Source organism: Trachinotus anak, unplaced genomic scaffold (genome assembly GCF_046630095.1).
Source record: "Trachinotus anak isolate AG129_WGS33_773 ecotype Australia unplaced genomic scaffold, CSIRO_AGI_Tana_v1 ptg000010l, whole genome shotgun sequence".
NCBI lineage: Eukaryota > Metazoa > Chordata > Actinopteri > Carangiformes > Carangidae > Trachinotus > Trachinotus anak.
Genome location: NW_027273861.1, coordinates 12,091,670 through 12,115,772, shown reverse-complemented (window position 1 = coordinate 12,115,772; position 24,103 = coordinate 12,091,670). Strand labels below are relative to the sequence as shown.

The 24,103-nt window shown below is 43.7% G+C and overlaps 2 protein-coding genes across 3 annotated transcripts in view; both read right to left on the bottom strand.

Annotated features, from left to right (window-relative positions):
* LOC139626998 (uncharacterized protein C1orf21 homolog) overlaps positions 1-24,103 on the bottom strand; it is a 246,058-nt gene that overhangs the window by 154,901 nt on the left and 67,054 nt on the right. The gene's annotated exons all lie outside the window — the stretch shown is intronic.
* Positions 220-22,633, bottom strand: rgl1 (ral guanine nucleotide dissociation stimulator-like 1). 2 transcript variants are annotated; one of them, XM_071487570.1, is made up of 18 exons: positions 22,075-22,633; positions 9,173-9,283; positions 7,185-7,393; positions 7,020-7,094; positions 6,682-6,872; positions 6,447-6,571; positions 6,105-6,320; positions 5,902-6,005; positions 5,652-5,736; positions 5,386-5,475; positions 4,956-5,042; positions 4,630-4,662; positions 4,383-4,504; positions 3,939-4,028; positions 3,562-3,748; positions 2,623-2,874; positions 2,413-2,527; positions 220-2,129 (listed from the first exon to the last, which is right to left on the bottom strand). In XM_071487570.1, the coding sequence occupies exons 1-18, from the start codon at positions 22,231-22,233 to the stop codon at positions 1,942-1,944; spliced, it is 2,439 nt and encodes an 812-aa protein (XP_071343671.1). In that variant the 5' UTR covers positions 22,234-22,633; the 3' UTR covers positions 220-1,941. The 2 variants fall into 2 exon arrangements, with proteins under 2 accessions (XP_071343671.1, XP_071343672.1); XM_071487571.1 differs by lacking the exon at positions 22,075-22,633 and adding an exon at positions 11,804-12,046.

The window sequence follows — 24,103 nt, the reverse complement described above, 5'->3', positions numbered from 1 at the left end:
TATTGACAATGTCAATCCTAACAGGACTGAGCATGTAGTCCATCACGAAACAGAGCTGCTTTCCTCTATCAAATCATTGTAATTTAAATCTCAGTTTGAGCAGCAGTCAAACAGAACTGTGTTTGAACAAAACTATAATAATCAAATGTTAGAGATGATATGTTACAGGACGTTCATCCAAAGATGAGAAGAGATGAAAAACACACAGCACAACCATCATAATAATGATAATAATTTATTTATTCAGGTAGAAGAAGAGTCTTTGGCAGTGAAGAACACAGGAACTGAGGGTGATTTAATGAGAACATTTTGAAATGAAGTGCCGAGACAAATGATTGGGCCAACAGGGACATCAACATTAACCCAACTAGTTCCCTATTATATTAACCAGGGAATATGAGCTGGCTGCACTAACATGTAATTATGGCACAACGGAACGACATTGTAGGAGCTGTGGAGAGCAACTGAAAGGGGAAAAAAAAATTACTCTGCGAGTGTTGATATGCAAATGTGTTACTATCATGAGGACAGGTGATGAAGTGTCAGTGAAACTCTGATGGTGTTGGAAATGAGGAGTGTTGCCCATGAGACAAACAGATGGATGTGTGAAGAGGAATCTGGCTTCTGTGGGTATAATGAGGTAAAGAGTTCCTCAGTAAAGTTTTCCAAATGTATCACAGTCAAAATTAGCAGTGGCTAAAATATGACACTATCTAAATCCAATAACATTTACTTTTAAAAATCTTCCATCACTCTCCTGTCTGGCCTGAACTGTGATACAAAGACATTTAAAAAAAAAAAAAAAGTAACACTTACAAATAAAAATAGTAATTCATTGCGTGAAGATGGAGTAAGCCACTAACAGTGTGGCTCGCTCATTCTTCTGTATTCACATCCCATTGGCATCTCTACCAACTGACAAGTGCAACTCTATAGTTCATATAATGAAGGGCAAAGAGGTACAAGTATGCATCAGTTTGAGACAATGTGCATGGTGCTTTCCATCTCAGTAAGACTCTCCCTCCTGTCTTCTCCTGTTGTTGTACACATCTTTTTTTTCAAACAAGCACAAGCAGCACAAATTGCATCTCGACACCCTAAAGATAGGGCAGGTAAGGCCATTTCAACATTTGCCGAGGACTTGTTAAAACCAAGTACTGGAACCAATCAGAATGCACGAAACACTGCATTCGTCACACAGCTCACAATATGAGAGGGGCTGAACACTCACTGTGCACACTGTGCACAAGCTGGACATGGCAGGTAAACATGTCCAACCAGGGAAAATAATGACATCACAGCTCCGGTCAATCAGTTCAACAACATCATTCAGATCACTGTCAGAGGTCCATTCACTCATCAATAAAGGCACCAGGACTGGAAACTCAGTCCCCTTCTCCTTCTGCTCCACCATCCATCTTCTATTTCTGCATTTGTCACTCTTCTATTACCAGAAAAGTTATTATTCAGCTACACAGACATCACAGGACAAAAAGAAGTACATTTCAATATCAGAATACTGTTGGAGGTCAGGAGTTTGGCTGCTCCCACAACATGTGCAAAAACCTGTCGTTGTAAAGAGCGGAGGCCACTTGGGGTCGCTGTATTACTCTGTCACAGGCATCACTAGTCAAAAGTCTCACTGGCACAGCAGTCACGCTACACATCCATGTTCCATGTTAAGGCTGGGCAAAGGGAAGGCACCCTTTAGGAGGAGACCCAAATGGCAAAATAAGAGTCAAAGTGGAGCTCTTCAAAAGTCTTAGAGCTCATTGGGATCCATCTGTTCCTTCTTGAATCCAGTGGTCCTCTAGAGCTTCCTCAAGTCCATCTATCCATGCAGCCTTTCCTCCTAAAACCCAACACTTCATATCCAGTTCATGCCCTGTATTGTCCTGGGTTAGTGGTGTAAGGGCAAACTGCTGGGGCATAACACTCCAGTCACAGTGTAACTTTGCTGAGTCTAAGCGAGAGGCTCGAGCGGTGCTGGGTTCGAGGGAGTGTGGAAATACACCGGCTTCGCAGCTGGACTGGTCGACCCGCTGAGCCTCGCACCCGCAGCAGGAAGTCAAAGTTAGCTGAGGTGTTCATGGCGTAGAAGACGTTGGCATTGTCTGGGATCACCAGCTCTAAGAGACAAAGAAGAAGACAAAGATAAGTGCTTGTTGTTCGAGTTATTATGCGTCTAGTCAGCAACATATGGGTCACTGTGATTCATTAAGTTTGGAAAACAGCTGATTAGTGGAATAAATTTCAGTAATTAGGATGCTGAATTGCAAATACAGAGTGTGTTTCATCATAGCTTTATATTGTAACTGCTGCAGCAACATCACTGTTACTCTGACTATGTAGCTTGGAATGATACATGAAAGATGTAATATGAGAAAGTTTGAAAGCAGAGCCATGTTTTACCTCTCTCCTCCGAGATGACTTGTACCAGCTCGTATCCCTCCTCCGGCTCCACCTCCAGGTTGTGCTTCGCCATGGCTCTAGAGATTACAGCTGGAGTCTTGTCTTGATTGGTCAGCTATTTAGATGAGAAAAATTAAGTCAGACAAGGTTTAACAGAAAGGGTCTAAAATGAAACTGTAAATCCGTACCTCAACACTCATATTTACTCACCAGTATGCTCTTGTAGAGATTCCCGTTGCCCTGCTCAAGACTGACTCTTATGATGCATGCGTCCTGGGCCTGGGTGTTATAAGCCGGGGTTTGGCTCGGGGAACTCGGAGACATGGGAGTGAGGGAGACAGAGCGCCTGTGGGTGCACGTGGGCCCAGGGAGGGGGGGGGATGCAGGAGTCATGGAGACGCTGGCTGTCGATGAGCTGGTGTCCATGGAGTGGAGTGAATTACAAGAGGAGGATTCTGATAGCTGAGGAAACATGAAAGAAGTCACATACAGTTAGATGGAAACATAACTCAGCCAGCGTCATGCACCAAAACACTGAACGCCTCATAATCTGATAATTGTTTTGTAGCTTTTTAAGGTATAGGGAAACAAAATGTTGAAGTACATAATCAAAGTGAAGATGCTAGAAGATAAATAAATTTGCTTTTATATATATAGTAAATCTTTGTTCAAAATAACAGTATTTTTAAGGGACTGTCCAAAAATTGCTCATCTAAATTTTTTGGTGAACACTCGTGGGGCTTCTCTCTCATCCCAGAGTTAGTTTATTGCATTCCTCCCTAATGACATTAATTAAAAAAATTAAACTAAATAAATAAAGATCAAATATTTCCAAAAATGTCAGATCTTTTGTTACTGGAAAATTTTCTCCAGAGAGAGTGGCTGGAAATTATTCAATAAACAGTAAACCATGTTGTTATGTTTGCTATGATCTCAACTTGTGTTACGCTATTTTGATGGCTATGTAAAAAATATTATTCCGTTTATACATGAAGGTTTATTAATTTTTTTGTGCACATTAAGCTAATAATTAAAATATGGATAACATTGGAGGAGGCCTCGCTGTTGCAGCCCTCTCCACCCCAATCATTTTTGTACAGTCCCTAAGTATGACTTACAGAAATACATTTTCTTATTGTAATACCCCACCTTGTTTTGCTGGGAGTCAGAGGTGTGAGTGGGGGCGGTGAGTCCTTCGCTGTCTGACGGGCTGCTGGAGTCACTGGAGGACACACTGACAGAGTCCATGCTCTCCCCCGAGCTGCCAGTGGGAGGCGATCGCGGCGTCTCTCTGATTGGAGAACTGGCTGCATTATTGTCTGTTCCAAGAAACAGCCTGTAAAGTAGAGGAAGTCAGTTATTAGATAATAAAATAAAGAGGTCACAGCAATGTAGCGCTTGAATATGACTGTGTGACATGTCCAATGTGACATGTCTGAGCCAAGAAAAGTATTTTAGACTCAGCTGTTTAAATTAGATCTCCCTCGATTGGGTTCTATTAAAATCTATTTTCTGAATGCACTCACAGGCTGAGTCTCTTCACCATGCTCTTTCGTGGTTTGGGTGAAGTTGGACTGCTGTCACCAAGGCCTTCAATCTCACAGGACAAGGCGTAGCTGCAAGAAAGAACAAAAATTATAAACCATTGAACATTATGAAAAATTACCAAATCATGTGCTCAGTGGTTTTAGGAACCATAAATTCTCATGAAGAAAGAAAGAGAAAGTGAGAGAGCGCAACAGAAAGAGGGAGAAAATGAGAGCTCGCAGAGCAAAAACAGCAAGTACAATAGATCAGCAGGGAGTGAAGTAATGACATAAGAACAGCAGGGAGAAGCGAGGAGAAAGGAGAGAAAGAAGCTTCTATTGTGTGCTTGTTAACAATAGATCCAACAGACCATGACCCTCATGCACTAATTTGCTTGTTATCTCATGGATAACGGTGCAATCAAGAAAGAAGGTATTATGTACCTTTCCTCCTCACTGAGCTGAGGCTGGCTCTTAAACCAGCGGAGGAAAGTCGGCTCTGGAGTCAGACAGTAGCTGTTACAAGCCGACTGAAGCAGCTTGATCTGAGCTATCACCTCAAACTCCTGCAGAGAGAGAGAGAAAGTCACCAGCGTTAGATATGTTTAATTTCCAACATGTGGCGCGTGCCAGCCGCGCTCATCGTGTAATAATTATCATATCTGAGGAGGCTGATTGCAGCTACCCTCACCCTGCGTCTCTTCTCAAAGTTGATCAGACCACCCTGCGGAGGACACAAAGAGCACGCTGTCAGACCCTGAACATCACATACCAGTGGCTGCTTAGACAAACAGCATTAGGTGCACCACTCCAAAAATGGACCGACAAAATTCCTCACGCACTCATGGAAACTTACGCCCCAGTTACTGACAGCGGTTACACAGACAGACTCTCAGATCTGCAGAGTTGTGTAAACTCGCAGACACTTGCTCTTAAATATCAAAACATACACACAAGTGCAAACACACACACACACACATGCACAAACAATCAGCAGGTGTTAAAGATTTTTTTTACCTCTACTAAGTCAGGCAGGGCTGTATCCAGCATGGTTAGATCAGTAAGAAAAGTCCCCAGGTACGGTATCGTGCCTTGCATTGCTCCCTGTGAAGAAAGAGTTATTTGATTACTTTAAAAACCAAGTAAATTCACTGAAATGCCACAGTAAAGTCACAGGTTTATTTACACTGTGGTCCTCACAGATGGCAAGACAGGTTTGTAAAATACAGCACAGGCTTAATGTAAGTGCAGCACATAGTGCATTGAGTAAACAAAGTTGAGCCTGTGGCTGCATCATACTGGAAAAGATAGAACTCATTTACAGTACATTGCTTTGGAGGAATGTGTTGTTTAAATTTATAAAGCTCCGTTTTCGCTGTCTTTGAAAAAAGATCCATTTGTCTGGCACTGCCTGTCTAAGCTCTAAGTTAGCCAGTCTTTGCCTCACCATTTCCCTCTGCAGCTGTAGTCTCTTGTGGGTGCGCTTCTGGTGCTCCTTGGCACAACTCTCAAGACTGGCAAACTTTGAAGTGCCTTCCTGTAGAGCAAAGAGAAAAGTAGCTTCAGTCCTTGACATTCTAGTGAGTGAATGAAAGACTCTTTCCAGATCAAGTCTCAGGGCTGTGGAAAAAACATCTACACACTTTAAAACTGGGATTTTAACAGAGGATACTATCCCTCGGATATGAAATAGCTGATAAAGTCAGGACTCACCCTCATGAGGAGCTCTCTGCTGGTCAGGTAGTTGTTGTGGTCTGAGAAAATGTCTGACAGTTCCTCAAAGGTCTGCATGCTGTCTCTGCATCAAGCACAGATTCATGTTAGGTTAGGATCATGGGCCCAGCAGCTAAAATCCACGTGCAAAATAAACACTTAGGAGATCCTGTTGAATTCTGCCAAAAGGCTGATTCTTCTATCGAAACCCGCCGAGATTATCTGCATAGTTGAGGAATTGGAGGCTTACCTGTGCACACAGGCCCATGCTCTTTTCAGCCTGTACAGAGGATTGGACTGCAGTGCAGACACAATGGCTCGCAGAGACGAGAAGTTTTTGCGTATTCGACACTCCTGTTAAAAGAAAATGAGCACAAGTCCGTCAGAACTTCACTCATATTTTTGAAGATTTTCTGTATTAATTCGTGAGTGCGTCCGTGCGTCTCTGCCCACCTGAGCGATGTCTATCCAACGCTGGATGACCCGTGCTCTGACGTGCGGTCTGATCTGTTTATGTTTCAGCACCGTGCTGACCACACAGGCCGCCACGGCATTGAACTGAGTAATGGTGGCACGGATGGTGGGGGCACTGTGCTTGTTGTGCTTCTTATCCCTCTGAGACCAGATAGAGCCCAGGCAGTGGTGGGGTACAACCTTTTTAAACAGTAGCTGGAGCGGGAGAACAGGCTGATGTTAGTATGACGACACTGAAGAAACATCAGAGGGATGTAACCTGCGTAACCTAACACACATTGCCAAACCTCCCCCGTGTCCGTCTCATTCCCCTCCACTTACCGCATCCATGTAGGTCAGCTGCTCAGCCACCAGGTCTGCGTCAAACGACAGGAAATCCTCCTGGACCTCGATCTCCACTTCCTCCTCTTCCCCCAGACAAAAAGAACTGTTGCCATGGAAACCAGCTGAAAGCAGGCAAACAGGATTGATTTAAAACTTGATCCTTCAGATGAAACACTAAATAGAGCTGTAGAGATCATAAAACTCGACGCATAAAAGACAGTTTGTTGCTTACAATCAGAATCGTCCATGCTGGCCTGACTCTGCAGCTGCTCCAGCAGACCCTCTGCCCGTCTAAGAGCCTCTGAACCGGGCAGGGCCTTGCGCAGGTAGTCCATCAGCCTGTGGAGACAGGGGTAGTCAGGAGGCTCCTGGAAGTCTTCGGGACACTGGTCCAGCCAGGCACGCAGGATGGACGCCAAGGCGCTGTGGAGACAGCAAGGAAAACATTTGAATGTTAAGAGACCTGGCAATGACAGAAGACCACTCCTGAACGTAACAGTAACATGTTAACTATAGGAAGCTGTTCATATGGAACTGATAGAGATGTACATATATAAAAACGCATCTCACTTTCTGATGGCTCCATTGGTTTCGGAGCCTTGGCATCTGCCTGTGCCTTGTTCATTTTCCTCCATGCATCCATACCTGCAGCAGAGAATAAGCATGTTTAAAACCACTAAAATGTAGAGTCAATACAGTTATTTTGGCTTTATGAAACACCTCACTCCTGCCTACCTGTCTAGCAGTAGGTTCAGTACAGACTGTGTGCTGGTGAAGGCTCTGTAGGTGGACAGGAAGATGGAGGTGTAGGTGAGGTCATTGTCTCCAAATGCCGTCAGTAACGTCTCCACCAGCCGCTCCATTGTTCCAGCACGGATACTGCGGATTTTGCAGGTCTCCAGTTGGCTCACCGTGTGGCCAGGGGGCAGACGATCCCCCTCCGCCTAAACACACACATATTTTTACACTGTTAAGCCAGGGTGAACTGAGGAATACGACAATGTTTGACGATTACTGGAGCTTCCAAGGCATGTTTTTTTTTTTGGCTTTGGATGCATGAAGATAAATATTAATTTGTATGTTGTTTGACATCTGGATGCATTTGGGCACTGAGAACCAGTGTGCTCCAAACTGTTAAATAGTAGGAGTGACACAATTCAACAGAAGACAAAAAAAGATGGCGGGAAGGAGGAACGAGCGAGGACAATTGTGACCTATATTTAATTCCGACTTCTCCAGATGTGTCCGACTATTGTGTCTACAGGGAAACACACTGAGTGGTTAGAAAATAGGCAGGGAGAGAGAAGAAGAAGAGGTGGCACAGACATGGAAAGAAAAAGAGAGAGAGAGAGAGAGAGACCGAGACCATGGTGAAGTTAGCACACTACAACAGGAAACACTCCAATCTGCTTTTAATCACAGCGGGCCCCTCCTCCACCGTCCCTCCAGACAGAGACGACGACAGCAGCAGAGCCAAGTTCTCCCAACGCTCCCCTCTGATAACAGCTCAGTACACACAAGAAATATGATTATTTATCTGTGTGAGGTGACCCACTGTACAGTCACGCACAGGTACAATTTACATAACATTAAAATTCACTGACTTTGCAATCAAATCCACTAACAACTACACACACTCCAAACAATATGCAGGGCGTAGACCTACAATCCCACTGATTGTAATTGCAGTTACTGACAATAGAGTGTTTATAGTAAATATACTGGTGTATACACTAGATTTCTCTTTCATCTACTGCTGCTGTATAAAGTACACACGTTGTTTTAACTAGCTCTAATACAGTTGGCAGCTCAAGTCATCATCGATACATCAGTGCAGTCTTAAAGCCTCAGAGCTGTTATCTGTTCCTTCTTTCATGTGCAAATCTCCATCCGCCATGTCCACCACAAAGAGACAAACTAACTAACAACACAAGAGTCAGAGTTTTCTTGTAAACAAAGGAAAAACCCAAATATCTAACTTGTACTTTCTGTTATGCTGGGTTCTCAAACCTAGAAAACACATGTTAGAATCTAAAGACCCCTAATTGGGCCTTCTGTGTAGTATAATAATATACTGTATAACATCTTATTATGCTGATATAAACAGCACAGTGGAGGAAACAGTAATGCTTCATATGCACTGAAAAAAACGCACAACTCAAAGAAAAGCCTTTAATACCTCCCCCCTTTTTTTTTTTTGTCATAGCAGCGTTTCATAAAACACTGCTGTACAAAGGAACGAGCAGTTTTGTTGGCAGCCGGGAAAGTCAGGAAATCTTCAAAATCACATGCTTTGGCTAAACAGTGCAGGTCTGGTGAAAATGTGGATTTTCAGCAGGCAACTAAAAGGTGTTGTCTAAACTGGGAGATTTACAGCTCAAATGTTAAAACAATAACTAACATCCCCGGTGGAGCACAATGCTGTGAGAGACGCCCCACAGTTGGAAGACACGGTCTGTTTCAAACTGCAGAGATTAGGTTTTTCTGTTTTTAAACTCTGCAGGATGCACATGACTAACTAAATTGCTTTTATAAACCATCCACACGTGATAAATTCCACATAAGAGACTGTTCCACTTGGGATAAAAATCTGGAGCTTGCTTTTTTTACTGCAACAGGTTGAGAAAGTGGAAAAGAAATTTGATATGCCTCGCTGAGGGTTTGGAGCTCGACTCGTGTGCCCCTCAAAAGAGCTCCATCAGCTGTCAGACGGGCCTACTCACCCCCAGCCATCTTGCTCCCTTGTTGGCCGCCTGCTGAATCTGAACCCTCTTCAGTGTCACATTGTAGATGGCTCCTTCCTCGACTTCCTCCCCCCAGTCCTGCACTGAGCTCTGCAAGGAGAGAGGGAAAATGTCAGGAGCCTTCACAGGAGAGGAGAGTTTCATTTGGGATAAAAAGAGGCAACAATTTCCTGTAAGCAACTGCATGCTGCAGAGCTAACGTCCACAACAAGTGTCATTTTGATAGTTCAACAGACTCGGAATTTCCTCTTTTCGAAAGCTCTGAGAAAAGCAGATGGCAGAATGAGAAAAACAAAGAAACACAACCACAGCACTCAAACGAACTAGGAAGAGAAGGACTGAGGTGCAGTAAAACATCAAGAGAGACCAGCTCCCCAACCCCCACCACCACTGCAGCTTGCCAGGCCTCCCTCCCTCCCTGCCTCCCCGTCTTTACTCCCTCTTTTATTCCCTATCCATCTCTTTCACCGTGTCTCTCGAGCTGCAGTCAGAGCTGGACTGCTTTCCTGGAGCTCAGAAAAGCTTGAGATAAGAGCCAGAGTGGATGCCGTCTCTCAAACAAACCGCTACTTAGTAAAATTTGCATCACTTTTTCTCTCTGTTGATTTGTCTTTGTCTGTTTGTCCACAAAATTATACAAGCCACGAGAGCTTGATTACAAATCTGTGTCTCGAGAGCTCAACCTCACTTAAATCAGCTTGTAAGACTGAGTGGATTTGTGCTCATCTTGCAGGCATGGGTCCATATGTACTATGTCTGTCTCTGGTTGTAAATCACTGACAAACAGCAGAGTGCATAAACAAACCCAGGGAGCAGAGTGGAATTAAAATACAAAACTCCAGCTAAGAGAGAGCGAGCGCAAACACAGGCTGAGTTCTGCTGAGACATCAACATACGGAGACAAAAACAGAGGCAGGGAGACAGCGAAGGAGAGGGACTGGCCAAATATAAACACCACGCATGCAGTATTATGGCCAAGTCCTCACACACACACACAGGCGGCAGCAGCAGCCAAGATCACTCTCACTTGTCCCCACTTTCATTTACACAGCTCAATGGCAAAGTCCAAACTATTCCCCAAACAGAAGGGATGCCAGAAAAAAGGTCAAGGGTCAAAGTCGCCGTTAACAGGCTCAATGGACGGTCCAAGAGGCTGGTGGCGCTCAGCCATGACTGAACCGTGTTTGGGTTTGAACAGAAACATGTGATGCAGAAATGAAAAGAAAGCCCTCAAACTGCAAACACAAAGAGAAAAGGGAGGGGAGGAGTGAAAAAAAAGGCTTTGACTGATAAAATCAGCGGCCATGTCAAATGCTGTATTTGCCTGAAACACGTCTACATGCCCGTCCCATACACCCCTTTCAGCATCCAGTCTTATGGTCAGCAACATGTCTCTCGGCCTCTCGCTTTTTAGCTGCTGCTGGCCTCTGGCTGGACGGCTGGCGCAGAGACAGATAAATACATCAGTGCATGAGTCATGCAGTCCACACACTCCCAAAACAATAGCGGGAGGTCTCTGTGCTGGCCGGCCCGGGCTGCTGAGTTCACAGTCTGCACACACAGCCTGCTTTTTGTCAGAGCTGGAGATGTTTTTCAGAGCAGGATTTAAAAAAAAAAAAAAAGAAAAAAAGAAAAAAAAAGAAGAAGAAGAAGAAAAAGAAAAGCTTTGCTCACTTTGTGCGCCAAGATTAAGTCTTATTGTGAGACAAAGTTCCATGAGCTTGCATGAAAATGGAAACCAAAACAGTCTGTGACAGACTCTGATATTTCCATTCACCAAAAGAAGACAGTAAAGCAAATCTAACATGGGCAGAGTAGTAAGGGACGAGTTTACAGAGAACACCAGCTTATCAAGTGAAGATGGGTGAGGTGTAAACAGGAGACGAGTTGTTTACTCTCTGTAACAACTTGGATCCTTCCACAGAAGATGCTCACTAAGTGCACAGCGATGACACCGAGGAGGCAAACAGGTCCCCGTCTCTGCTCAAATAGTGCTAATCTGCCCATCATCCTATCAGCTGCGTGTGAAACAATACTCCCAAGATAACAACAACAGTTGTGTTGAGTCTTTGGCGCTGATCTGTTGGCTTTTGTGCTTTCCTCGCCTGGACCCAGCTGGGTCCCGTGGAGAGACACTGATGGCCCCGGGGCCTCGCCAATTGTTCCCTCTCTGTTCCACTGCGGGCCCCGAGACAAAAGTTTTCATGTCCATCATCAGGGAGGAGAAAGTTAGCGCACTCCGTACACCGGTGGAGCAGTTATTGTTGTTTTGTTTGTTTTTTATCCCCCCTCCCTTACCCACGTTTCCAAACTTTACCAGCAAATGTGGGTTAAACTGGATTTAAAGCCTGGTGAAAACAATTCAAACTCAATATTCAACTATTCCCCTCCTCCTCCTCATCCTCCTCCTCCTCCTCTCCCCTTTATCCGCTACTTTCCCAAGCCTACAAACACCCCCCCCTTTCTCCCCCCCCCCTCCATTCCCTCTTTAACCTCTCCCCCTCTCCCCCTCTCTGCAAAACCACAAACCCAACAACACAGCACACAAGACGGAAAACCATGCGAAGGGTTTTGTTGTTGTTGTTTTTTTTTTTGTTTTTTTTTTTTTACCATTTTAGTTTTCCAGGCGAACTTCATGGTGAGCTTTTCTTTCATGATCCGGGGACAGCATCAGAGCTCGGAGATAATCCGACAAGGAGAGAAGAGAAGTGTTCTTTTTTTAAAAAAAATAAAAATAAAAACATCCAAGGTCCTAGTTGTAAAATGAAATCTGTTCCACTTCACCACACACACACTCTCTCTCTCTCTCTCCCACACACTGGTCCGCTCCTCTCCAGACTCCAGGTCCTCCTCTCTGCCTGTCAATAGGCTCTCCCCTCTTCTACTGAACCGCCGGGCTCCTCCTCCTCCTCCTCGCCCCCACTGCGGTCCCGGGTGGACTCCTCCTCCTCCCCGCTTCATGTCCGACCTCCATCGGGCTTACAACGACGTGCGTGAACAGACGCAGGGTTGTGATTCCTGTTTGCGCAATTCACCAGAATAATAAATCTCCTTCCTGTGAAATTCATACTGCGAATGAGTGGTTTTTATAAGTTGTTTACGGAGCTTTGATTATGTGTTACTTCAAAACAGATGCATGATTTTACAAAATAACTACTAGAACTATGAGAAACATTTTAAAGTTTGATTTTATTCTGATGTTGCTGCTGTTTTTCCCTTTTTTTATTTAGCAGAATAAAAGTTTTTCTGGCAATGGAATTGTCATAAATCCTTATGATATACACTTTTAAAGTTTTGTTATTAGTAAATATGCTAAATAACTTAAAATTGTGTGATTATCTTGAAAGAGACTAAGAAAATGGTCTCTGACCAACTTTCATATTGTGTATGATTTCAATATATTCCTATTTCATTTTCATTTGTCTTATTTTATTTTGGTTTAGTTTAAATTACTTTAGTTCAATTTACACTTGTTTGGTTTTTCACTATAAAAGGTTGGTTCTCTCTTTTCCCTGTCTGTCTTAAAACAATGCTCACATGTGCATGTGCACAATAAAAGAGTTATTAGTCACTAATTGTCCTTATTGTCTGTGAAGAGATTTCCTCACAACATGGCTCACATTTATCGGATGTCAGAGAAAGTTTAGAGTCCTGGTCTAGCTGAAGCAAATCAGAGGCTGCGACAGTCTGTTAATTCAAGTCAGAATCTTAAAGTCAGTCTTTTCAGCGTGCAGGCCTCACAGTCCCTGTGTGGGACAATACAAGGAAGGCTGTAGATGCCGTCACCAGTACTGTGCATTGTTAGTGACAGGAGAGGAGAATAGGCCTGTGTGTGTGAGAATGGGCAACACTGTTCCACTGTGAATGTGCCTGCACACGTACTCCAACTGCCCACTTTGTGTGAATAAAGGGGAAGATATGAATCAAGCACCCACTTTGTGCGGGGTCTTTTTCTGCAGAGTTGTATGGTAAACATATATCAACTGTGAACAAGCAGTGGTTCATTCATTTACAAGTCCAGTCAGTCTGGTGAGCAAATACCAAACTACTGATCCAGAGTCATAAGGAGGAGATAGTAAGAATCTCATGATACTTATTGTTGTGGGAGAGATGCTGGACCTGCTGAGGTGCCCTTTGTGTGTGTGTGTGTGTGTGTGTGTATATGTGATATGCCTACCCACTCTTCTTGCTCCCATAACACCAACATGTAACCCCCAACGTCACACTCAGCGTCACCGAATGTTACAAGCAGCAGGGTTCACCCACACACACACACACAGACACACACATACAAGTCAAGGTGCCCACTTTTGTCATCACTACTCCCTCCCAGCTTTGCGTGGAGTGCACTATGAGGCCAGGGAAGTCTTTTCTCCGTCAGTGTTTCTCCATGTGTGTTTATCAAACAGTACGTTTTATCAGTTCTTCCGCTTGCTGACCGTTCATCATGCTGTATATCTGGCCGGGCTCCAGTTCCCAGGCCAAGCTGCCCCGGTGTCCACTAGGGTCCCCGGAGCTCTGAGAAGCCCAGAGGGGCAGTGGGAAGGTTGTGGCCCCACACGACCTCCAGCTCGGCCCCGGGGGGATTGGAGTGTTGGTCTCACAGTGGGAGCGATGTCATGTCTCAGGGCAAACAAGACGTCTGACAAATGTGACAGCTGCTGCTGCTGTGAGATGGATGAGCAGATGAGTACGCACAACTTTCAACTTCAGATCAAAACATTAAGTTTATTCTCTTTCTCTGCTGTCCTAGTCCATAGAAGTGACATCAGTAAGCCAGTGTCGGTATCATATGGAGCATGTTCTGTGGTTTAAGGTTCCAAACAGAAATAGGAGGCCAGATTTCAGCAAATGTCACAGCTGTTTTTAGGTATTTTCCAAGCCCTGACTCAGTTTCAAATCCTTCAGGGCAAAGCCGAGTTCAAAGAATAGTTTGACATTTTGGGAAATTAACCTATGTGCTTCCTTGCTGGAGTTAGGTGGGAAGAATGATACAACTCAGCCAGCTAGCTTAGCTTAGCATAAAGGCTGGAAACAGATGGCCTGGCTCTGAGAAAACAAAATCTGCCTCCTAGCCCCTCTGAAGCGCAGTGATTGACACGATGTATCTGATTTGTTTAAGTAATACAAAAAGGGAAGTAAAGTGTGACAAGTGTTGTTGTCACTGTTAGAAACCTCACAGTAACGAGAAGTTACCGCTGCTGTTAAAAAATAGCACTAGACCACATTTTTACACATCTCTCAGCAATAAGCATATTTAAAATGATCTTTTAATGTATAAGGCTTATAATGAATTAGTGAGAGTGTGTCCATGCAAGGCTTGACTGGCATTGTCTTTTTTAGGGTTTACTTGGATTTTGCAAAGTCAAAACTTGAGACTTGATTGTTTTTTCTTTCAAGTATCAGTACAAGTAAGTCAGGTCTCAAAGTAGTGATGGCAACCAGCACTGGAAGAAGCATTCAGATGTCTTACTTAAGTAAAAGTATTACAGTACTACAAAACTGTAAAAATTACCTTATCTTCAAATGTTATTAAAGTAAAAGTATTATTAGAAAAACTGTACTTTAGGTTTCAAAAGTAAATATTTATAATGCAGGATGGATCCTGTCAGATTATTACATTATTATATGTTATAATATTGAATAATAACTACTGATTCATTTTAATGTAAGAAGAAGAAGATTTTAATTCTGAAGCTGGTCTAAGTGGAGCTAATTGTAGTTACTTTATATACCATTGAATGATTTAGTACAATAACGTATCACTTTCCATGAATGTAATATGTTTCCTATGTAACAATACAATATTCCCCTCTGATATGTTGTGGAGTAGGAAGTGGTATAAAATAAAAATACTGAAGTTAAGTTCAAGATGAGTGGCATCTCCACATTTTTCTGTTTGAAAGGCTATCAAATAGTGCACATGATATTCCTGCACCACAATACAGGCCAATCCTCATCAAGTTTTCCTTCCTCTAGGAAGTCTAATGACGCAATCACACTTAGGAAAGCCCTCGATGAGGACAACACAGTTTTTTTTGGTTTGTAAAGTGTTCCTGCCATTACTTCCTAGGTAGGCTCTTCTCTCTTTTCCACAAAGTCCGAACAGGGAGCTAGAGCAGAGACAGAAACGGGACAAAAACAGGAGGAGCGCTGCTCACTCTGTTATTGCACCAGTGTGGGGAAAAACGCACATTCCAGGAAATCTCCCACTTCCTGCCTCCAGCCTCCTGACTCCAGCAAGGCTGCCGTCCTCATACCTGACTGGCTGGGGAGCCTCTCTGGCCTGGAGCACGGGTCATAAAAGCAGACCAATAAGAAAACGGAGGAGAGGAGAGGAGAGGAGAGGAGAGGAGAGGAGAGGAGAGGAGAGGAGAGGAGGAAAAGGGGAGAAGCAGAGCAGGGACAAACACCATAGATCACAATACTGAAAAAATAAAACCAAACCACAAACACACAGACAACAAATGGTAGGTCTTGGGTTGCATGTTTAATGTCTCGGTGTTTACACCCAAGATAAGAAGGTCATGTAGCCAAGAAAGTGTAGGGCACTGTTGAGATTAACTTGAAAGGACATTATCTCTACTGTGAGTGTGCGAGGGAGAGACAGAGGCAGGCGGAGGAGAGCTCACAGAACAGTCAGAAACTGAGAGGATCCATACTGGCTGAAAGACAAGCGTGATGCAACAGGGCCATCCTGTACTGGCTTCCAGTGAAAGAGAGATTTCATATTTCAGACTGTACAGACACGTACTGCTTTTCCTCTCTGCTGGAAACACATAAACAGATGAAAGGAGACTCGTCATTTCACCCAGCGAGAGGAGTATCAGCTGTGACTGCAGCAAAATCCTTCAGTGGAAAGTCATTGTGCAAAATTAAAAATTAAGAGGGTCTTTCCTGCCGCCATATCTGGATGAAATGTGTCAGTACTTTCATACTCTGTTCCTGTTTAGACATTCTTCTTGTGTTACCGCACGTTTATAGGTCATGTGTGTGTGTGTGTGTGTGTGTGTGTGTGTGTGTGTGTGTGTGTGTGTGTGTGTGCGTGCGTGCGTGCGTGCGTGTGTGTGCAGGGTTAAATGTACACTTGTGTTTCACTGTATGTTTGTGTATGGTTGGTGGGTTTGTGTTTCCAAAGCATACTGCCCAGTAGAGGGCAGAGTTCATAAACCACTGGGTTTATCCAGAGTCAGCAGAGGGTTTAGCCCGACCAGGCCAGAGCAACAAAACCCAAGAGGGTTGGATTTATGGCGGAGGGTCAGAAAGATCTGCTATCACTCAATAAACCTCAGCACGAGATGATCAAAGGAGCTTAAATAGGTCATTTGAGAGCAACGAAGCAGCAGCCATGCACTCAGCGGATGAGTGTGTGTCGATGCAGTAGTAACAACAATGAAAACAGAGATGTATAAGGACATGTCAGGTCATCTCTCATAACACACACAGCTGCATTTTCTTTTTCTCTTTCTCTGTCTCTGTGTCTTCTTCAGTCAACTGAACCCTTTGTTCAAGCAGCCACATTAAAGCCCTGTCTGCCTCTCTCCCTCTGCTCTTATGTCATGTTGCTGCTCCTCAAATCTATTGTCCTGGCTGTTGTTGAGCTCTCTCTCTCTCTCTCTCTCTCTCTCTCTCTCTCTCTCTCTCTCTCTCTCTGTGTGGACCGGTGACATCATTAGTTTCCAGTAAAGTCCAGAGCTGTAGACAGAGACCCCTCCTCCTTCTCCTCCTCCACACTTCACATTGAGACAGAAACCATTACATAGTTCAAGGAACATTGTTTTTCAGTTCAGGTGTTTTAAGTTAACATCAAATTTACCAAATTATGTTTTGCCTGCATGAAACGAAAAATTCATGTTGGTTTTTAAAAAAAAAACAGATTCCATATGGGTCTGTTGCATTAAACTGAGAATAATCCACACTGAGGTGTTTTCAGGTGTCTTTGCATTTAGAAGAGTTACGATAAATGAGACCCAGCACACACACACCCACACACACGCACACACACACATACCTTTTCATGGGGCCCCAATCCTGACCCCCTCTAGATCTAAGCCCCGCTAAGCCTTGAATGAATCAGTCTGGACTGGCTCGGTTGTCTGCCTGACCCCCCCCCTGCTAATGAGAGCTGGACCATCTGTTGCCCAACAGATACATGCTACTCTAATGTTGTCACATACGCAACAAAAACAACACACACTGCCGACTGAAGCTGGTAACACACTGGTGGCAATGCTGCCTCACCAAAATCTGAACTCGCACCAGGAAGCTACGAAAGCAGACAAACCAATTCATCACATCAGCGCGTACAAAGTAAAACTAACTCAACCATTGTGCTTGTTGAAGTTACACTTTATGAAATGGTTTGTTCAGATTGTGTAAGAAAGAACTAACTTCATCTCATTTCTGGCGCTTATTTTCTGTGTGAGTGACATTTTGAGCCCGTCTGCACTTCTGTCAGTGTTAAAGTGAAGTGTGAAGCATGTGTGTTGTAGGAAATGAAACTGTGTGAGTGATGCACACAGTGACACACATCGGAACTGCTACAAAAAAAGAGGCAGTAGCTCAAAAACAAACATTAATAGCACAGTGGTTACCATAACACCAACCAATTTATAAAAGTACATTTACTCTGCCAAAATATGGACACATGTACTACTGTATATACACATACATACTGTGTGAAGTTATGCTATATATAAAATATCCTGCTGTTTAACTGAAGCAAATATATCATATATTTCCTGTTTCTTTGTTTGTTATAGTTTTTGACCTCAGCAGAATTATTACAGTAATCTGCTGACTTGAAGATTGTGTGAGTGCTGACCACTCACATTATTAACTGGAAACCAGCAGCCCCCAGCTTTACACAGTAATGCCATACAAACACCCACACACAAACACATGCACACACACACACACAAACACACACCCAGTCCTAGTCATGTGTCCTGGCTAATACTGCTTGTCCTGCCGGAGCGGGAAAAGCAGACAGTTCAGTGCGTGTGTCTGTGTGTGTGTGTGTGTGTGTGTGTGTGGCGAGGGCACTGCCACAAACATACACACAAGCACACACACACACACACACACAGAGGCAGCCACAAAGCTGCCAAACGTCTAAATCAAGACCAATCTAAATCAAAGATCTGCTGCAATACATATTGCCTTCTGCCTCCTCACATTACAAACACACATACACACACACACATGCACACACGTGCATGCACACAGACCACCACAAAGTACACATCCACCTCCATATGGTGAGATGCGTTTCTGCCCCAGTTGAGCGAGCTGCTCCTGTGGTGTTGTTGCTCTGGGATGGGCGCGCTGGTGACAGGGACAATGCCAGCAGTATTGACTTTTCACACCAGAGCTATTATGTGACCTAATTAGGCCCAAGACCACAATATGCACTTCTGCAGAGCTGCAGGCAACTACACAACTTGACACGCTGGGGGTCACCCAAGTGTGTAAACACCATCTTAAGTGGTCGACTGAATGAAAGGATGACGGAGACCTGGATTTTGAAGAAAAGAGAAGTCTGGTAGTTTGTGAATTGTGCAATTAGAGACAAAAGTATGGACAGATATGAGTGGACAGAAGTACATTACTGCCTCTCCCGTCGTGTGCTGTTTTGTCAGTGCTTGCTGGGTTAATCAAGAAACCCATTCCTGTCCATTTCTTCTTAATGGTGCTTTCAAGATGTTTGCTGTCGTAAAATGTATCAATATGTCAGAAATGTGATGGAGTATTAACCATTAACCCATTCACCCAGTTTTATATTCCTGTAAAGCCAGACAAAACAGGTCAAAAGCAACAGAACTCGTCTTAGCTGGATGAATAAATCACAAACTGTTGAAATCGTGGTCAAGTCATCAAAACACATGACAAGCAAGAAGCGAAAAAAAACATTAGAAATGGAAACACTGAGACGTCACAGAGCATAAGCCTGAAACGTGCACTTCTCTGTTAAAAAAGACAAGAAAGAGGAACGAGGAGTGCTAACTCAGCTATCTCACTTTTTTCAATGGAAAACACGCCATCATCGAAAATCTCCGACCCCCCCTCTTCCTTTGTCCCTGTTTTCCCCGTAGAAAGACACTTCTTCATTTCCAGGGGTTATTGAACTGCCCTGCTGGTTATTGTAAGGCAGTGGATGTGAGGGAGCAGTTAATATTCCCCCTGCTGGAGTTTTAATTGATTGCCCTGCAGCTTGATTATATTGCCCTATCACTGACAGAGAGCGAAGGGTATAAAACAACGCTGCAGACTTCAAAATGCAGTTAGAGCAGTGAAATGTACTGTGATACCCTGCTGATATGTGTGTGTGTGTAGTTGTTGATACTCTCACTTCTGTGCAACTAGGTTGAAACCCGGTCACTTCCTCTGTAATTCCCTCCTCTGGCATGTCCTCCAAAGCCTTAATAACACAGGTTTATTTTGAATATTTAAGTTTATTCTTTGTGAAGTGTGTGGTATTATTCTCAGTGCTGGTTCTTCCATCGGCCTGTCCGTCACCCTGTCCCTTTGCTTGTGTGTTCATGTGGGAGTCTCATTGTCCTCATTGACTGCTGATAATGACCAACACCTCAGCACTCCTCCCTCATCTCTGACCTGAACTGTGGACCTGACAGCTGTCTATAACTGCACAGCAAGGTCATCAAACAGAGGTAATGAGTCCAATCACTGCTTTTATGACCGGCATGGTTTCATAATGTCATGCAGATAGGTAAAAAGTTAGTGGAGTAAGAGCACATGAAAGCAGTAAAGGCAAAGTCTCTGTCCCCTGAGCCAACCAGTTTGTGTGAATATTTTGTGACAAAACAATGGTTTGTGAAGCTGGTGTAAATAGCAGGACCCAGGTAGTTCATATAATAAGTATAATAAACAAAGAAATTTCACTTCAAGTTCAATGACTATGCCACTGATGGTTTTCTTATATAACTTTATGGAAGGTATTTACCCCTCTTTATAATCTCCGTTATTGCCCTCTGTAGCCCAGCTGTGAGGACAATCACAACTCAGCACTGTAAAAACAGTCACATGGAATTAACTTCTAGGATGCAGAGCTGATGCCTGTTTGATGAACCTCGCAGCATGCGGAGAGCGTGAGCGTCTGCGAGCTAACCTCCAGTCTTCTTACCCCCCGAAACAATTGGCGGAAACAGTGCTGCGAGATGGGAGAGGACCCGTCAGCCAGGATGTCAGATAGGCAGCAAGGAGGATGATCGCCCAGCGCTCAACACATGCACAGAGGCACCACCACGTGTGAGACAGAAACTTACACAGATGAGCTATATTACCATAAATGAACCAGTGGCTTCTTTTTGTAGCAAGTCTGATGAGGTATTGATGTAATAATGATTAAAAATGTTCCTTGGCTGTCTCAGACCATCAACACTGGAGCAGCTCAGTGTCGGTTCAGTGTCTTGCTCAAGGACACTTCAGCAGGCTGGTTTTCAGACCCCAGCTTCTCTTCTCCCTGCGTCATTTGTAAACACCAAAAATATTTTCACTTTGGCCCTAATACCACAAGTGTGCACATGAGAGCAATTAGCCGCGGCTAAGCTGGAATAAGCTGTCGCTGCAGGTTGTTCTCTGATGATCTTCACACCATGATGAGGAATCTGAAACCTAACGCACGAATTAAAAAAAATGGCAAATAATCAAAAACGTGTTGACTCTGACATGAAGTAATAATTGCAACTTTTTTGTCACACTACGGATGGCAGACACAGTCATTATGGCTTCTGAGTAAAGTGAGTAATGCCTTCTCTGTGAACTCTGACCAGTCAGCAACACACATATAAATGCACACACACACACACACACACACACGCACGCATGCACACACGCACACACACACACACACCAATGAGCTGTAGTCACAGTGAATGTGAATTACTGTCTTTCACAAGAGGTCAGCTGTCCTCTCGTCTGAGCCACCAAAGGTTACCGTCTAGTTTGCGCTATTGCACTATGAGCTGTCAACTCATTGCATAAAATTTCACTGAGTAGGGGTCAAACAGAGGAAGTGAAAAAAACATGGGACAAACATGGTAAAGTGAAAAACAAATCACCGATCTCTGATTAGAGCGTATCAACTCAGAGACCAGCGATTATATAAGTGTATATACGTTTTTGAATGTGTTTTTTCATTTGGTTTTAAAATGCCACCTATTTTTATATGTTGTGTTCTGTGCTCTTATCTATTCTATTATTGTTCTGTACACTGTTTTCAGTAGAGCTCCCACAATTTCATTGCACCCCACTATGCAATGACAATAAAGTCTATTCTTTTCTGTACATTGTAAGGTGTTTATCTAGGAAGCATCAAAACCTGCGAGCACCACCAGCCAGGCCACAACTACTGAGTCCAGAGCAGCTGCAGATTTGCTTTGATTTACTCCTCAGCTGTAGTCAAACACCTTCTCCCATCTCACATATACTCACACATATAAGCATCCATCAACACTCTTTTCCCACCTTTCTTCCCCCTGACGCTCTCCTCTACTTTCTCACAGTCACCACAGACAAACAGACCTTGCAGTTGTCACAAACACCCTGTTCCTCACTTTATCTATAATTTCAACATTGTTCTTCAGTGAATTGTTTATATTTTTTTTGGTTTGTTTTATAATCTCTTCCAAACACATCCCACTCTCATCCTTGAATCTATCAAAACCTTTGACACCAAATATCCCTGCGACACCTCACTCACTCAATAATAACAGAAGGCACAGGAAGGCCATTCATGTGAAGGCCAACATCTGCCAGATTGTTTAACAAGACTGGGACTACCTGTGCTTCCCAGAAATAAAAACAGAATTCAACAAACAGACACAATTATTCTGCCATGTGCTGCTGTGTACTGTACTGACCCAGTGTCGTGGGCTGCTCTCCGGGTAACGAGGCTGGTACCTCTGCAGAGCGACACCTCCTTCCCCCTCCAGCAGCAAGCTGCAGTCCAGGTCGGGACAGTGGTGGTGAGGACTCGCAGGCCAAGGCATGAGAGTGGCCAGAGGGTAGTGGGAGATCATGCTGACCACCTGGATCAGCGGCAGGGGTGACAGGGATGACAGGGCATACTCCAGTTTGGACAGCAGGGTGGATGAGGACGTCTTCAGTAAATAAGTACAAGTGTGGAGAAGTGATGTTCACCTGTAGGTTTCTCTTCAGGGCAAACTCAGCTCCTTGAGTTCAGATGTTTTGGTCACCTCCTCCTCTCTTCTCAGTCTGCTTGTCAACTTGTCTTCAGCTCAGAGGTGAGACTGATGACCTCAGTCTTTTCCCTTCCTTTTTGTCTCCTTCTTCTGTCCCCTTACACACCACATACAGTTTCAATCTTTCCCTCTTCTGTTTTTTTTTTCTCCCTCTCAGCACGCGTGGAACTCAGGCTGCCAACAGCTCTCAGCCACATGAGTGATTAAACTCTATTGTCTCTCTCCTTCTCTTAACCCCCTCCTTCTCTCCCTCACTCCCTACATTCATCCCAGCTTGAAGGGGAGGAGTTATACTTCGGTGGCACGGCCCTCTTTTTAAAAAAAATAACCTGCCCTCTGACTCAAGAGAGTTTCACTGTGGAAGAATGTGAAGAAAAAGGAGAGAAAGACAGGAAAGCTGAGATAGAGAGGAGGAAGAGGTTCTAAGAACTACAAACAATGGCGGCTTTTTTCCATGTTCTCATGTATGACCCGGTGAATCCTGTAAAACTGTGTCTTCAAACGGAGATTTCAGATATAACTCTCATTATTTTGAGATGTTTGTCACAATTTGTCCCTAAAGCTTAATTTCAGTGTCCTTCCTTCCTTAAAGTTATTTCTGAATTTGTTCCTTGAACTGTGTTGATGCAGGCCTGTGTTTGTAAAACGTGATACACAGAGTCTTTTTTTTTTCTTTTTTGCAATAAACTTTACTGGTTCAGGTGCTTAGATGAGTGGATGGTTTCATAAAGTTACTGATCTTTGTGTTATACAGCAAGCTTGTAGACATTTGTGACAGCAGGGCAAAGGTCAAACCATTATAAATATGTAACAGTTATGTGAAGCGTGTGTGTGTGTGTGTGTGTGTGTGTGTGTGTGTGTGTGATGGATATAGAGAGAAAAAGAGAGAGAAAGATCCAGTTGAGGGTAGGAATAAGAATCAGTCATGTGTAAAACACTGCTGCTGTGAAGAGGATTATCTGGGACCAGGCAGCGCTCTGACACACACACACACACACACACACACACACACACACACACACACACACACACACACACACACACACACACTCATGGACACACTGTAGAAATAGATTCAGCAGTTAATATTGTACAACAAGTGAAGAAAGTTGTCTCCTACAGTTAGAAGCTGCAGCATGAAGTCAGACTTTACATCCTGTTTTCTCAGGTGAATAAACAGCCATTAGAAAAACACTGATGCCAGACAAGCATCCGGTGAAGTTGTTCTGTAGCAGAGGGACGTGGATCAACACACACACACACACACACACACACACACACACACACACTTGCAAACACACAAGTGGAGTCCTCTTTCAATGACTGACAGCTCAGTACTAAAGAGAAAACACAGCAGTGGTATAGTGGAAAACCTTTACTCAAACTCAAAACCTTTACTTCTGTAAAACGACCAATACAACTGGTCCACAAATAAAGGCCTGTATTCAAATTGCACATAAAATAAAAATACATAACAATTTACTGCACAATGGACTTAAAGTATTAAAGTGACTGATAAATAATCATATTACATGATCACATTGTTAATATAGATACATTAGTACATAAGTGGCATTACTGTTGTAGCTGGTGGAAGAGGAGCTAGTTCTAACTACTTTATACCCAGTTATCTACAGTAGTTTAGCCTGGAAAGGTCTCTTTAGTGGAACTGCATCTCATTTGAAAC